We start from the raw sequence: 15,309 nt of genomic DNA, 5'->3' as shown, positions 1-15,309 counted from the left end.
ATGCTTGTTGAGTGTAACCCAAAGCATCACATTTGTGAAATGGCCCTGAAAGTGCATGTCTCTCATGAAACAATACATAAACATCTAAGGAATATGGAAAAACTCCATAAAGAAGTTGTTTGGGTGCCTCACGAACTCTTCAATGATCATTGTTTCCAACGTGTGAACGTTGCTTCGTCTCTTCTGATGCATAATGCACGTGAACCATTTTTGGACAGATTTCTTCTTCTTCACGACAATGTATGTCTACATGTGGCACGTTTCATGTAACACAAGATTATGGAGTTGAGTTGGAAAGTTCTCCCCCACCCACCATATTCTCCAGATATGGCACCATCAGATTACCATCTTTTTCGTTCGCTGCAAAACCATCTTAATGGGATAACATATGCAAATGTGGAAGGTATTAAAGAGGACATCGACATGTTGTTTGCTTCAAAGCCAAGTGATTTCTTTAATCATGGCATTAACAACCTGATTGTAAGATGGAAAAGCATCATCGATACGATTGGAGACTATTTCATTTAATAAACGTTTTGTTTTGATATATAAGTTGGTCGGGTTTTTTCATCTAAAAAATTGACAATTTCTTGTAATAAGAATGGTGTTCCTTTCAATCAAAATATTTATAGTTCTCATTAAATAAGTTTTAGGAGTAAGGATCACTTACTCAAACATACAATTCCATTATTCTACAACACATTAATGACAAAAAATGAAATGATACACAGTCTTTCTTTCAGGCATAATGACAGAAACAACTTCATAATATAATATGTCAGAAGCTTGAATACATTAAAACATGAAAGTGTTAAAACTGGAATAAGTAAATATTTCATCTGAACTTATAAAACTTTATTTCATGTTTTTCAAAATAAACATAAGTGTTTTTGTAGTTAAGTGCAAAGGGCTATCTGTGCTCTGCCCAGCACAAGTATCGAAACCTTGGTTTCTAGTTTAGTAAGTTCGCAGACATACCACTGGGGGCACACAAGTGTGAAAATTTTCTTTGCAATAATACTTTTCCACAAACTCTGGAATGTCAATTAATGACCTTAATTTCATAAAACTTGGAATAATTTATAAGCAGATATAAAAACAACAACAACAACAATAAAAAAAGCAAGAATTTTATGTGAAGGAAAGAAGAATAATTAAAGAAGCCAAGCCATTACCATAAGAGCTGACAAAAGTGTCAGCATAAATAAAAACAATTGACAAATGTCATTGAAGACAGTATGGTATCGTTTTATTAAAGACAACAAAATGTTACACGAGTTTCTATTAAGATTGAATTATAAATAATTTATACAAATAAGACTAAATAATCTATAACATTTTTAACAGTTTAATGATTTAACTCTTACATTTTAATTCCAACAATATTTATTATTATATCAAATGAAACATTTCAGTTGGAAATGTTTCTTACACACTACTGTTCATAAATTAGAGACCATCTTGTTCAAAAAGTGTCCAGGATGATATACAGTAATAATACCAATCTAAAGCCCCTTGTTTTTAAATAACTTCCAAATCAGGTGTTTATGTGAAATAAATCCTGCAGAATGAGATATAAGAACGTCAGAACTGAAAATAGTTATGTTTCTGAAAATTGGGGCATTTAGCTTTTAGATGTTGTAATCCTATGGCTATTACACTGATGTCCAGCATCAAATAGCATTCCACATATATTAATTTTCTACTATAAAAAGTATTAATACAAATTTTTTGTTACAGTTTGGGTTAATATTTGCTTTAGTAAATAGCAGCAAAAAGTTCTTTTAGTCTGTGACTCTAAAATGACTGTTTTATTTTGAAGTACAAAATACAGTTTTAAGATACACAGTTTCCAATGAAGTAAAACACAGCATAATAGCTTTATGTAAAGAGGGCTACAGTTAATGAGAAATTTCTGCAAAAGGGAATTATCAAAAACTAAAGTTTGAAATTTTCAGTGAAACTGTACAACTGACAACAAGAGTAGTGCCAGAAGAACACATAAACTTTCTAAATTTTAGACTTACTTCAAAGACAAACATAAATCTAGCAGGTGCTTTGCTGCAGAAATGCAAGAAACCATTGATATTAAAGTTGAACCTTCCACAGTGTGACACAGATTGCATTAAAATGAGTTAAAAAGGGTATATTGCAGTAAGAAAACCTTTGTTTTAGAAAGATAGCAAACAGAAGAGACTAAATTTGCAAAAACCTACCAAAATTGGCCAGCTCTATGTGAATAAGTGCACTTTGGCTAAGTTGCAGCAAGAAAACCTTTGTTTCAGTAAGATAACAAACAGAAAAGACTAAGTTTGTAAAAACCTATCAAAATTGGGCAACTCTATGTGAATAAGAGCACTTGGGCTTAATGAGTCAAAGTTTGTGATGTTTGGAGATGATAAATTCCAGTACATTCATTGTGGGATTAACAAGAGATTAAGGAAAATTGTCTGCAGGCTTCAGTGCAGTAATTGTCAACAATTACTGTCGACTTGTTCCTTCTACAAGAACAACCAGCCTCTGTTACGCCTTTGACTTGCCTTCACTTCCACCCACTTGCATCATCACCATCTGTGTGTATGTTATTATTATTAATAATAATTTTTTTTTCCTCACCCATATGGTTCATTAAAACGATTACCTCTCAGCAAACTTCTAACCTCTAACCTTGAGCAGGGTGAAGGAGGATTGCTAATCTTCGAACACCCTTGGTGATTAATAGTTTTCTTTAAACTATTAACTTTACACCAAAATAATTGCCATTGACATAGAGAAGGATTGACAAGAGATTAAGGAAAAGTGTCTGCAGGCTTCAGTTAAGCAAGGTGGAGGTAATATCCAAGTATAGGGTTATTTCAATCTCAATTGGAGTCGGTGGTCTGTACCATATTGATGGAGTCCTGGCTACTGCTTGATATAAGCAAATACTCATTCACCATGCTGTTCCTTCTGGACATTGTTTAGTGGAGAAAAAAAAATTATTTTCCAGCATAACAGCGAATTAAAAGACAAACCTTTTCGTACAAAACAAACAAACTTGTGTAGTGAGTAACACATGCAAATGAATCATCAGAATTGTCACATATGTTCTCCCTCTTTCTTCTACAACTTTCTATCCCAAAATTTCAATGTTATTTTATTGCCTTTGGCTGCCATCTTCTCTGTCTGCTTCATGAACGATCACACGAAATAAAAGTTTTTATTACTATGCTGCTAACACACTTACACTTTCCTTGAGAGTATTTGAAATTGTAATGTGACATTTGACTGAATGTGATCTTTCAGTGTGCAACAAATAACACAAGTAATTATATTTGTGCACGTGCCAATATATGTATCAAACAAAAGAAGCTGTAAACATGCAGGAATTGCAGTAGAACAGTATCTTAATAGTAAGGAAGCCTCCTATAAGCTCAGAAATCAATACTGTTGAGTGTGTGTGTGTGTTGGAGTATCCTGATCAAGAAAAACAGCAGAGGCAGCCAAAGAGGAAAATTTGGTAATAATTCATGATGCTTGATATTAATTTCTCACGGAGAAAGTTTGAAGAAAGCATTCTTCATCAGCTTCAACCATAGATTTCAAGACTTGGACTTCTGATGACTTGGTGAACTGCATGTCTTCACCACTTCAATATACTAAATAACTTAGCAAATATTAAACTATTCAAGTTTGCTCCTTGATTAAGGGGCTGTCTTGGTGTTATCAACTGAAATATATATTGTTCATTTAACATGTACAACCTGTACACTGATAAATCTTAAGCCACTAGATGTGTTTCCTTCCATTTGGGAAGGTAATAATGCAAGTATATCTCTCTTAGTGGGGAAATAATCGTTTACTCTGTTTGATTTAAGAAAAATCATCACAAAAAATTAAAGAAATAATCCATAAATTTGCTTTATATGCATTATGACATTCTGAAGTATTTGCAGTAAAAGAAACTCGGCATGTTTTGAGCTGAAGTACATGGTGAGGATTGAATGGTCTCCAATTTAATATGCACAGTTCTATATTTCTCCAGTAACTAATTTTCTAAACATTAAGGTACATGTCACTGTCATTGCTAGGTGATAGTTTAAACAAATTTTAATGTACACTTTTATATTCTATTTGTAACACAAACATCTTGCCCATCAAGAGCTCCCTCCAGCAAAAGAGCCAAAAGCTTGTAGAAATTATGTTCATGAAGAAATGTCCTAGTCTCTTAATGTAGAATTAATCACACAAAATGAGGATAAAAACTGCAGTTTTCTTTTTAAGTTTCTTTTTTTTAATATTAAAATAGTCTTCTAAACTTTACACTTATAGGTATCAACTTTTCAAGTTACTTACTTTTCAGCTAAACCAGTTGCTACTACAACAGAGAAACTGTTGAAAAACTGGGGATTTTCTTCTAAAAGGTGTTCTGGAGTCTATGAAGAGAAGCAGAAAATGTCAGATTGTAAAAACTAGACTACCTACATCTATATTTCAACTTTAACCTTATACATATTATACCATGTTATTTTCTGTGCTAAGAATGAGAACAGCACAACCACTGTATGAAGCTAACAAATTTACATGATAACTTCTGTTGGATGATATAATCACACTCTATTTGACATTCAAGATGTCACTGTCATCAATCAAAGTTTGGTTAAAGGTTATATAATCACACATTATTTGACATTCAAGATGTCACTGTCATCAATCAAAGTTTGGTTAAAGGATATATATAATCACACTATTTGACATTCAAGATGTCACTGTCATCAATCAAAGATTGGTTAAAGGATATATAATCACACTCTATTTGACATTCAAGATGTCACTGTCATCAATCAAAGATTGGTTAAAGGATATATAATCACACAGTATTTGACATTCAAGATGTCACTGTCATCAATCAAAGTTTGGTTAAAGGATAACCATAAAAACAAAGAAGACATTCTTGATACATGAATGAACAAATTATGAAAAAGGCAAAGAAAAATGCTGCTTCATTTGCAAGGTAATAATATTGGACTGACATTTGATTATGAGAGTGTTAAGAAAACATTCTTACATTAATACATATGACTTGAATTTTGTGGCTGATAATTTTACAAGACAGATGAATAACTTTTAACGTAATGGCTAAATTTGACTGAACAACTTGAAATCTCTATTTCCAAGTTTGTTTATTATTATAGAAACACCATAAATATAAACTTTAAGTTAAGTGTTATTACAAGCATCAATGAACAGAGCTTATAGCTACTTGACATTTATCCTGTTGTAAAGGTACTATTTGCTGATTCTTAATTTTTATGCTTTAATATGAATGGCTTTTACTTTAACTTGGACACTTCAAGTTCAAACACAATTGTAAATATAGTTCCATCAAAAATTCTTATATTTTTGTTTTATTTTAAATGTTGGTAATGGGTATTTTTATTTTTTATAAATCTGTTTTATAAGTTATGAAATTTGCTGACAACAGAAGTTTGTGTAAGTTATATTAAACTGATTTTGGAGTCTTACCAGTTGCAGTCCATTTTTCCACGTCCAGTCATACTCTATCTGATGACCATGCATTTTGAGAATAGCCTAGTAGTGTAGTTTCTATTCAAAAGACTCCATTGTAAGGCTTTCGTGTCCAAAGCACACCACTTCTCTCTGATTGTTTTCACTTACTGTACAAGGATGATGGTTTCCAAGCACCTGTTTCAACAGTCCAATTGCACAGAAAGGCATAGGTGCTGTGTCTGGCAACTTGACTCATATATTTTCATATGGAATAGCACGAATACCTGTTTCATACTCCTACTTTTTGAGGTATGTGACAATTGAATTGGTGGTATGACTGGAAGCATTATCTTGGTGAACCCATATACCTTGTTAACCTTGTTTCCAGAAAGAGATCCTTCTTGATTATGTTGTATACTGTTGTGTTCAACATATGGATAGCTCATGCCACTGACCTCTGTATTTGAGGATTCTCACCTATTACAAGACACTGTACCTTGCTTACCATGGCTGTTGGCCAAACTGATCCATATTCCTTTGGTTTAATAGGCAATTAAGTATAAAGAATAGCTCTATCATGGAAATTCTACATTGTTGATCTGAACAAATCTTTATTATCTGAACGTATAAATATTTCGTATTAAAAAAGGCTTTTACATACCTTTCCTGAAGGCAATCAACTACCTATAAAATGCCAGATATGTCAGACAGTGGTATTGGTACATGCCAATCCACAGCAACTTTATACTGGTTGTGGTATTAACATCACTTGTTGATTCATGCATTCAAAATTGTTTTAATGTGAAACACTAATCCTTGTAGAACTTGTTGATATACAAGAAAATATATGAGAGAAAGTAGTAACTTTAATACATGCAAAGCAAATACTAAAATATAAATTTGCATCTTTATGTAATGCATACTATGCAATATCGTATAACACTATTTTCATACAGACCTTAATATAACTTTTCCTAGTTTGATTGTCAGGCAAATGAAAAACTCCACTAGATGCTAAAAGTACTTTCTAATTGCCCTTATGTGTACTAGGCTATTTCTTTGAAATGAATAAAACCCATACTGTAAGACCTTACTGAAAGGAGAACTTTTATAAAGACCACACTAGTACATGTCAAATAATCGTAAATGGAAAATTACTAATGTATTCAGATTCAATTCACATATACAGATTACTGTGAACTATAAAATAATGGAATGAATTTACACTGTTTATATAACACTTTAGTTTGAGAACAACTCAGACTTTGAAGATCACAGTGTGCTGTTATAATGTTAATGAAAATTCAGAAAATACAAGAAATCCAGGCCTTGAATTTGGTGGTTATATTCAACATGCAAAAACTCACAGTCATAATATATTTAATCTACAATATGCAACAACCAAACAGCAAAAAATACTGACTTTCAGGCTACTACCACAGTAAAGATTTTAGTAGCCAGAGACATAACTAACCAATAGGATTGGTGTATAATTTTATCATCTCTCAAGCCTCCACAAACAGAGTTTAATATTCTTTCGAATAAGTGTTCAAACATTATGGGAATAATTTTAAGATTTTGAAAATTCATGAAGAATTTTGAGTCACAGAAAAGGAGAAAGAGAAAATAGGGCAAAAATTGGGAAGTAAAAGTACAAAGAAAAAAAAAAAAAGAAAAATGGAAAAGAAAAAGATATACATCAACTATTGGGATTTGTTCTTAAAGCTACACAGTTATTGTTGTCAACTAGTCAGAAAATGTAAAACAATTAGAGTACACTTTTAGAACAGAAAATATTTGCTTTGTTTTTGCTAGAATATTCATCTTTGGTGTGGAAGCAGCTGTTTAATAAAATAAGCATTTGAGATCATAGTATTTTAACAGCCTTTGGTATAAAAAATAATTTAATAATTTTTTCTTTGTTAAAGTTTCATAGAATCTTATTAGACTAAAATAAGATAATATCAAGTGTAAAAAAAAACTATTAAATGTTTAGCATTGTGATGTTAGGGGAAGTTTGTTGATTGTCTATGCAGGAAGTACTCTTATTTTACCACCTGTCAAAACATAACCAAAAAACTTCCTAGCCCCAGGCACTTGGCCAATTATTCAAACAAAGAATTATGAAGCATTCTACCAGAGACCTATAAGATCAGTAATACCCATGAAATATTTATCTTACTTTGTCTTAACACTGATTATGTCATGATAAGGGTTTTGTTACTTTACGTTACTTGAGCCAACATATTTCATATCATATATCAATATCAAGATGTAATGAAATTTGCTTACCTCATCCACAAAGTCTCCTCTCACATCTGAGTTCAACTCCAATAACAACTGTGTGGCAATTTGAGCTCTTGGCTGAAAAATATTACAATTGAAAATTTTTGTTTTCTACATTTATCAACAGAATACCTAAACTTACTAACTTCTGATAAAAATGGTGTCCAATTCACTGTTTCATAATTGAAGCATAAGGAATAAATGTATTCATTATATATAAGGAGATGTTCATAAAAATTAGAAAATCACCTTAAATAAATGTCTAACATATAGTAAACTCCTCTTTAAACTGTACAAATTAAAATTACCATCAAATTGAAAGTTGAGATTACAATTTCTTAACACTTTGATCACCAACATAAAGATATTACATTCCCATAGTTTTGCATAAGTTCAATTTCTTTTTTTAATTTGGAATATGTTTTTCCACGACTTTATAATTATCAATTCAATTGAGAGATGCAGATATAAATTATATTGGTCACATACGCCTCTATGGTATTAGGGGGTATGGAACTCATCTCAACACATCAGGACAATAATACTTGTCTGAGGGCAACAAGTTTTACCATTACAGTTTGCTCATTGGACGAGTATTTTTCTTCTTCTCATCATTCATTCTTTTGCTAGAAAAACACTCAAGATAGCATTATAAGGAGTCATATAACTTCCTAAAAAAAAATCTGAACTGCCAAAGGCTAGCACATACATACAAACATTTAAATATATATATTCCTCCAACCTTCAAACCAAAACTACATACACATATATCCCTTTAAAGCATAAACCCTCATCCACACACACACAAAGTAACAAATGTATTTAAGTTAATGCTAAAATATTATTACATTGTTTCTGTTTATAGTAGATGCCCAGTAAAGTATGACTGCCAGCTTCAAAAAGAATTCATAAAATAATAAAAAATTATAAAAAGCTTTAAACTGTTATTAATTTTTATATAACATTTTAAAGAGGAGTATACTGTAGGGTAGACAAGTACATTTATTGTACTTATACAATAACATTGTACTCATTGTGTATACGTATGTGTGTGTGTGTGTATATATATATATATGTCAATGCTTTTTGTAATTTTTAACACTATATATACATAAGCTGTGCTGTCAATAGCATTGTATGCTTTGTGTCCACTGCTGAATAAAAGCAAAAATCTTAAAAGTTATATTCTACTCTTTTTGTGTGTATTTTTGGGATGAAGAGAAATCAAGTGGATTTTGTGAGCATTTTATCTCTTGGAGAATATTTTTTTTCTTTTCTTAAATTCCACCCCACTGAATATTTTGATGGAACCAGGGTTAGAGAGTAACCACTGTTAAACAACTAAAAAAAAAAAAAAAAAAAGAAAAGAAGCTAATTACATATTTATTCTAAAGTAACAATCCCATTTCCAATACTCAAGCATCCAACTTTACATGACTTTGCTTTTCTATTTTGATATTTTATGACATTTCAATTACTTAATTGTGATTAGGCCTATTATGAAACAAATGGTTGGCTTGTTTCTATGTGTAAAATTTTTAATTTTTTTGTCCAAAATCAACCTGAAAATAAACTTTGTTAACAATGTCTATTATTTCATACATACCTTTCCAATACTTTCACTGTCGAAAAAGAAGCTGTAATGAAAAGTAACATTTTATTAAAGTAATTTCATTTCTCAATAAGAACTTTTAATTTAATAATATATGATTAGCTAGCTTATCAGAGCCACATCATTATATGTTAATTACTAGTTCAATTACTTTCACAACATATTAAACCCCTATTTCACTAACAGTGTAACAATTGTGGGCAGAAAATTCTTAACTACCAACATATCAAGAAAAAACAACTTCACAGTCACATAAATAAACTTACAATTTTCCTGGTACATAACTTTCATAAACCTTGATATTGGTAATACTCGTCTTTTGTACCCCCATTCTGTCAGCTAAAAGTATCACAATCACGCAGAGATACAGTAAATGTTATTATGGTGTTACAAACATGTGCTCTATATCCATTGGAAACTTTGTAAAATAATTATCATGACCAGTAGGGAGGAGAAAATAATTGGATAGAGGTCTCTCTTTTTCCCAATTTTTGAGTCCTGACCAAATTATTTAGTGCACATTGACCACAACTATACTGCAACTCTGTTAAAGTGTACCTTTTTTAGGTCATAAAATTCAAGAGGTTACGAGAAGCAATTTGCTGATTAACATGATAAAGAAGTAATAGAATTAACCAATAAGAATATGATAGATGGAGAAAAGAAACTTAGCACAGAAGTATGAAAGAATACGACACAGTGTAGACTTCAATAAACTAGTGATAACACTCACATACAATATGGAAATCTCAGGTACATTGATTTCCCAAAAGAATAAATTAGGTAGGTCCACTATACAATAGGAGGCTTGGCAAAATAAATTGTAAAGTAATATTGAGTCCTGCTAAAAGTAACTGAGTGTGCTAAGAAATAAATAGATTGGACAGAAAGTGTGATACATAATGAAAACAATCTTTCTTAATATCACAAACACAGTATGTGTATTTGCACAAACCACTAAACAATTGTCTTTATTGGATCTGTGAATTGAACAGGTTGGCTCTACTCCCTAAAGACTTATTTCTAAACTTACTGAATGATGATGTTCCAGACTGCCTAAATCTCACATGACTTAGTTGGATCTGCAATGTCAGACTTACCAAGAGCAACTAGCTCTATACATGTGTCTAGTACTTCCATTTAAAACGAAAGGGAGGTTGTAACCTTGAGATATCATTTGACCTACCGCTCGAGGACACTACAGTTGTTCTTTGTGCACAAGGTGCAGATTTACAGCTGTACCCTGTACGTGCAAACCGGATGTTACCTCCAAGTGAATGATAAAGAACAAAGGTAGTTAGAATACAATCAACTTAATAACTTTCTTGGCCGTGTGTTATGTGAAAACTGCATATGCCTAGAATTAACAAATAGTTTTGAAAAATTTTACATCAAGATAAGAAGAGGCAAGGTACATAGTATGTCTGCATACCAAAATAACACATGAAATGAATATAAATACAACTCTCATATTAACAAATCTGGATAATGGGATGAATTTGTTTCAAAAACTTAAAACAATTTAGGCATTGTTCCTTTATGATAACCATAAACAATTCATTTTAAGGCAAAAATCAAGACAAATAGTATTATTCTTAAAAGATAGTTCACTCTAAACTATAATTTATCTACTTTATATGTTGTCATACCATTATATTGATATTATTTTTAAGTAGTGTTTTCTCCAGGTACCCGGTTCTTAAAAAAAAGTCATGCAAAGTTTAAATCAAAGTAAAGTAAACAGAGCTATAGACAAACTATTATTTTAAAGAGGAAACAGTAAGGAAAAATCAGAAACAAGCAAAAAAAGTCACAATACAGAGAGTGAATGCAAAAGTGGAAGCAATCATAGTGATAAAGACTGAGATTAAATTATAGTGGCGGGCCAGCAATGTTGATTAGTAAGTCAATGATCTTCCAGTTTAACAGTGTACAAAAATCCTCGATTACCTTATAAATCAAGTTATTCAACCTTTCATTATACTCTCAAAATTTATTTATACCATACTAACTTTTCCCTCTTCCATTGACAATAACGAATATAGGAGACTAAGAATCAATTACAAGTAAGCAGCAAATTTTGAATACTCCATTTAAAATTTTTCATTGTTAAATGATCATCAGCTGATCCACAACATGCATTCGGATCATGGTTACCATCATTTTGTGGCGTGGCATGATCGACACTCTAAACAGAAATGAGGCCTATCACTCACAGTAAACTTTCAAACCTGACGACTGTGTGATTTGTAATAATAAATACTGTAACTTATTGTATCAATATAAGTATGACCTTTCAAAAGTTTTTACATCTTTGTATAACTAGTTTAACTTATTTCAACTGTAGCTAGCTGCTGCTTGTCATAGTTTGAGGTATTAGGATGCGGTGATCGTTGCTGTAGAGTCCTCGTTTCACTCTATTACAATTTAAGTAAGAAAATCACACATTAATCCTAATGGAGAATTATCAAAGTTTTGTAACTGAAATATATGAGGTAAGCTCTGCCCATCGATTGTGCTAGCTTTTCTGATAGATCAGGCATACTCAGCAGTCTTGTAATCCCTCAGTGTGTGTTATAATGTCAGGCGGTTGTAGGTGCCATAACGTCCATACATGTACGTACAACCTACGTGCCATCATCATCATGTACAAATATTACCCGTGCAGCGTAGGTATCGTGGTACTGACAGTCAGCCAGGGTGGAACGATAAAGATTACTTTGTTTCATTACCAGTTACCATTATCAATAAGTTACTAGTATCCAATCAAAGAAACAGCTGGAAGCTTTAAACTTTGATATTGATTTCATGACCACTAAATTGGTGCTCATTACTAAGTGTTGAAAAGTTAAAAAATGGAGAGACATTTGTTTGAAGTTATTTCAGTACCTCATGTAGAATATTGAGAATACATACAGTAGCCTGAACTTTGCAGGCCTGTGCTATAGTATACGCAATGGCCGCAAAAAGTTTTGGGGTTAACATTGTTTTCATCTTTCATTTATAATTATATCATTTACTGTTTTCTTTTACTTTTCCATTCAAACATTTATAACTTTTTATTAGCAGTTTTAGATTAGCTTTTGCTGTAAAAATAAAGACCACATTGCACACAGAGCAAACTTAAACTGTGTGGCATCACGGTTCATACTGTCTTGTTTTTTGCATGTTAGAAACTTGTGTACTACCAGTCATAAATAAAAAAGATTAAACATTTACAGAGAAATGTGTTCATTTGATATTATGTTAAAAGAACTGGTTCACTTGTTAGGAGATAAAATCTGGGTATGTTAAAATGTTTCCATTTTGGTTAGTGTAATGTTTGTATATATATGTATGCATGTATAAAGGTTTAACATTTTTATGTATAATCCTTTACTACTGAGTGGAAATAACTTACTGGTATCCGACTAGTTTTCATATGATTAGGATTAGGTATTTTCCGGGTAAAATGTTTGTTCTGGTGGCTAAAATGCATGGAGGGCACAGTTTTCTGTGTTAATGAAAAGAATGCTTTAGAATTAGACAACTATATAAGAACATTGCTGATAATTAATTTTTTACATTAGCTATGGCTTTAATGAGATCATACGTTGATCAAATTCCTGATTTTTAAGATCCTTCCTTTAGTATCATGAACTGATTAGTTTTGCTGCAATTATAACTTGCTTGTTTCATTCTTGGCTCTCATCTTTTATCTGATTTTCTTTGGTTTTATTGAATGTAATATGTATGTAGACAACTGTACGTTCAACTTATCAAATAAAGACAAAAATAGTGACTTACTTATTACCAATATCTTCTCCTGTCACTTTGTTTCCATCCACAATCGTAAATGCTCCAATTCCTAGGTAAAATAAAAAAAAAAAGAGTGAAATATTAGAAAAAAATGAGTCAAATGTGGGATTTTTCACAACATCTAAATCACCAAAGCATATTTACATATTTATCAGATTATGATTTATAATGAACTTAAATTAATCAAGTTTTCTTTTTCAGTATTAAGAGATAAGGTCTAACTGGGTGAAAAGTTTTACATTGGGAATGGTTTTTAAGCAATTAAAACTGTGACATTTCAGTCTACAGGAGTGAACCATCTTCAGGCACTGTATGATTAAAAATGGCCTGCTCCTGAGGGCTGAAAAGTCACATTTTTAATTGCTTAAAAACATTTCCACTGTAAAGAAGTTAAAATATTAAACTTTATTTATTATAACATGCATAATGAAACAAAATCAATGAAATTTAAAAGCTACCTGTGATTGTCAAAAGTCAAGTTGCTATGGAGTAACATTATATAAAAATATTTGTGGGTTTAAACATTTAGTTTTCCCAAGATTTTGTGTGTAGAAAAAGACTCAAAGAACCAAATGGTTTAATGTTGTATTTAAGTTATATTGTTTCTAACCGCCAAAAAAATGAAAATGCCCAGGGATAGAAATAATGCAATAAAATTACATTCACTCATGATTTTTTATTTATTTAATCCATGAATTATGTTCACTTTCATTGGTCATAACGAAAGGAATATGGATGGACTATGCATTTCATGGTTCGATGTTATTTTTAACTGCCAAAAAAATGCCAATGCCCAAGGATAGAAATAATGAAATAAAAATTACATTCACTCGAGGGAAAGCTATCAAGAAGATTACATTCCCTTATGCAAAGCTGCAATACCTCATGAATTGTGTTTTTTTATTTAATCAATGCATTATGTTCAATTTATTCGGTCATAACTAAAGGAATACGAACAGACCATGCACTATCAAATGGGAAAGCCAACTAAAAGGTTGAAATTCTTTGGGAATGTAATATTTTGATCCCTGACTGATAGATAGAAATATTTATTGAACATGTCTTTAATGAAGAAAATGCACATGTATCCACAAAATGTAACTGAATATTATAAAACTGCATACTTTTATTTTTCAAATTAACAGTAAACTCCATATATTGTATCAACAGTGTAACATATGTTTAGGGACAACGAGGGACCTACTGGTCCATCTAGACTGTCCCATCCTCTAAACTAAACTAAAATCAACATTATAGAAATATGAATGTATGTTTTCCATTGTCTTACAGTTATTCAAGAAATTAAAAACTGATCGCATTTACAGTGATCAAGTTGTACTCTCTTTAAATATGAAAATACAAAACAGTTTTAATTCCTATAAGATATAACAAGAAAATGTATTACTTACCAGGTAAAACTATGCTTTTCAGTACTTCAGTACCAGTAGCAGTTGCATTAATAAGACATACATGGGCACCTTCTAGAGCACCCTGCCCATGATCACCCCATAACCTATTTTGCAAAAGAAATTTACTTTTGAAACATTTGTTTCACACAGATATTTGTATAATTCTGCAAATGTTAATTCTTATACAAAGGATTTAGCAAACTTTTTTGGGGCTAAAAAAATATAAAATATTTTATCTGGTTCATATTTTTTTGCTACGTTTATAGCAAGGAATGTCTACATTAATCTTGCCAATCCTAGCATTAGTATTTGCCAGGTTTTATATCAACATATTAGCACATGCATACTAATAAATAAGCTTGTGTTTATTCACCTGCAATACCAATGAGTCTCTTATCAACTGAGAACCTTAATAAATAAAGTATGATAGAACTCATGCTATTATCACAGCAAGCCTTTTCTCATTCTACTGAATTGTTTTTCTTCTCAGTTTACTGAATTAACTAGTTATTAATGATATCCATTCCTGGCTTAAATATTGTACATTAACTGCAATTCATTTAAATAGTTCTTTATTATCTACAATGTTTTTCTTTTCTTTTACAAACAGCTGTTATAGTGCTACTTAATGTTGTAAGAGATTATGGAATTAGGTAGAACAAACCTTCTCTGCCTCACATACAGAAAATAATATATATATATATATATATATTA

At 31.3% G+C, this 15,309-nt stretch overlaps 1 protein-coding gene across 1 annotated transcript in view; it reads right to left on the bottom strand.

The window, feature by feature from the left end:
• Positions 1–15,309, bottom strand: part of LOC106457054 (NEDD8-activating enzyme E1 regulatory subunit-like) — a 36,364-nt gene that overhangs the window by 18,593 nt on the left and 2,462 nt on the right. The window contains 5 exon segments of the mRNA XM_022382877.1: positions 4,336–4,415; positions 7,783–7,854; positions 9,383–9,413; positions 13,175–13,235; positions 14,596–14,699. Coding sequence (XP_022238585.1) covers positions 4,336–4,415; positions 7,783–7,854; positions 9,383–9,413; positions 13,175–13,235; positions 14,596–14,699 — 348 coding nt within the window.

Source organism: Limulus polyphemus, unplaced genomic scaffold, assembly GCF_000517525.1.
Source record: "Limulus polyphemus unplaced genomic scaffold, Limulus_polyphemus-2.1.2 Scaffold287, whole genome shotgun sequence".
Classification (NCBI taxonomy): Eukaryota; Metazoa; Arthropoda; class Merostomata; order Xiphosura; family Limulidae; genus Limulus; species Limulus polyphemus.
The sequence above is the reverse complement of the archived record's forward strand: the minus strand, read 5'-3'. Positions and strand labels throughout refer to the sequence as shown.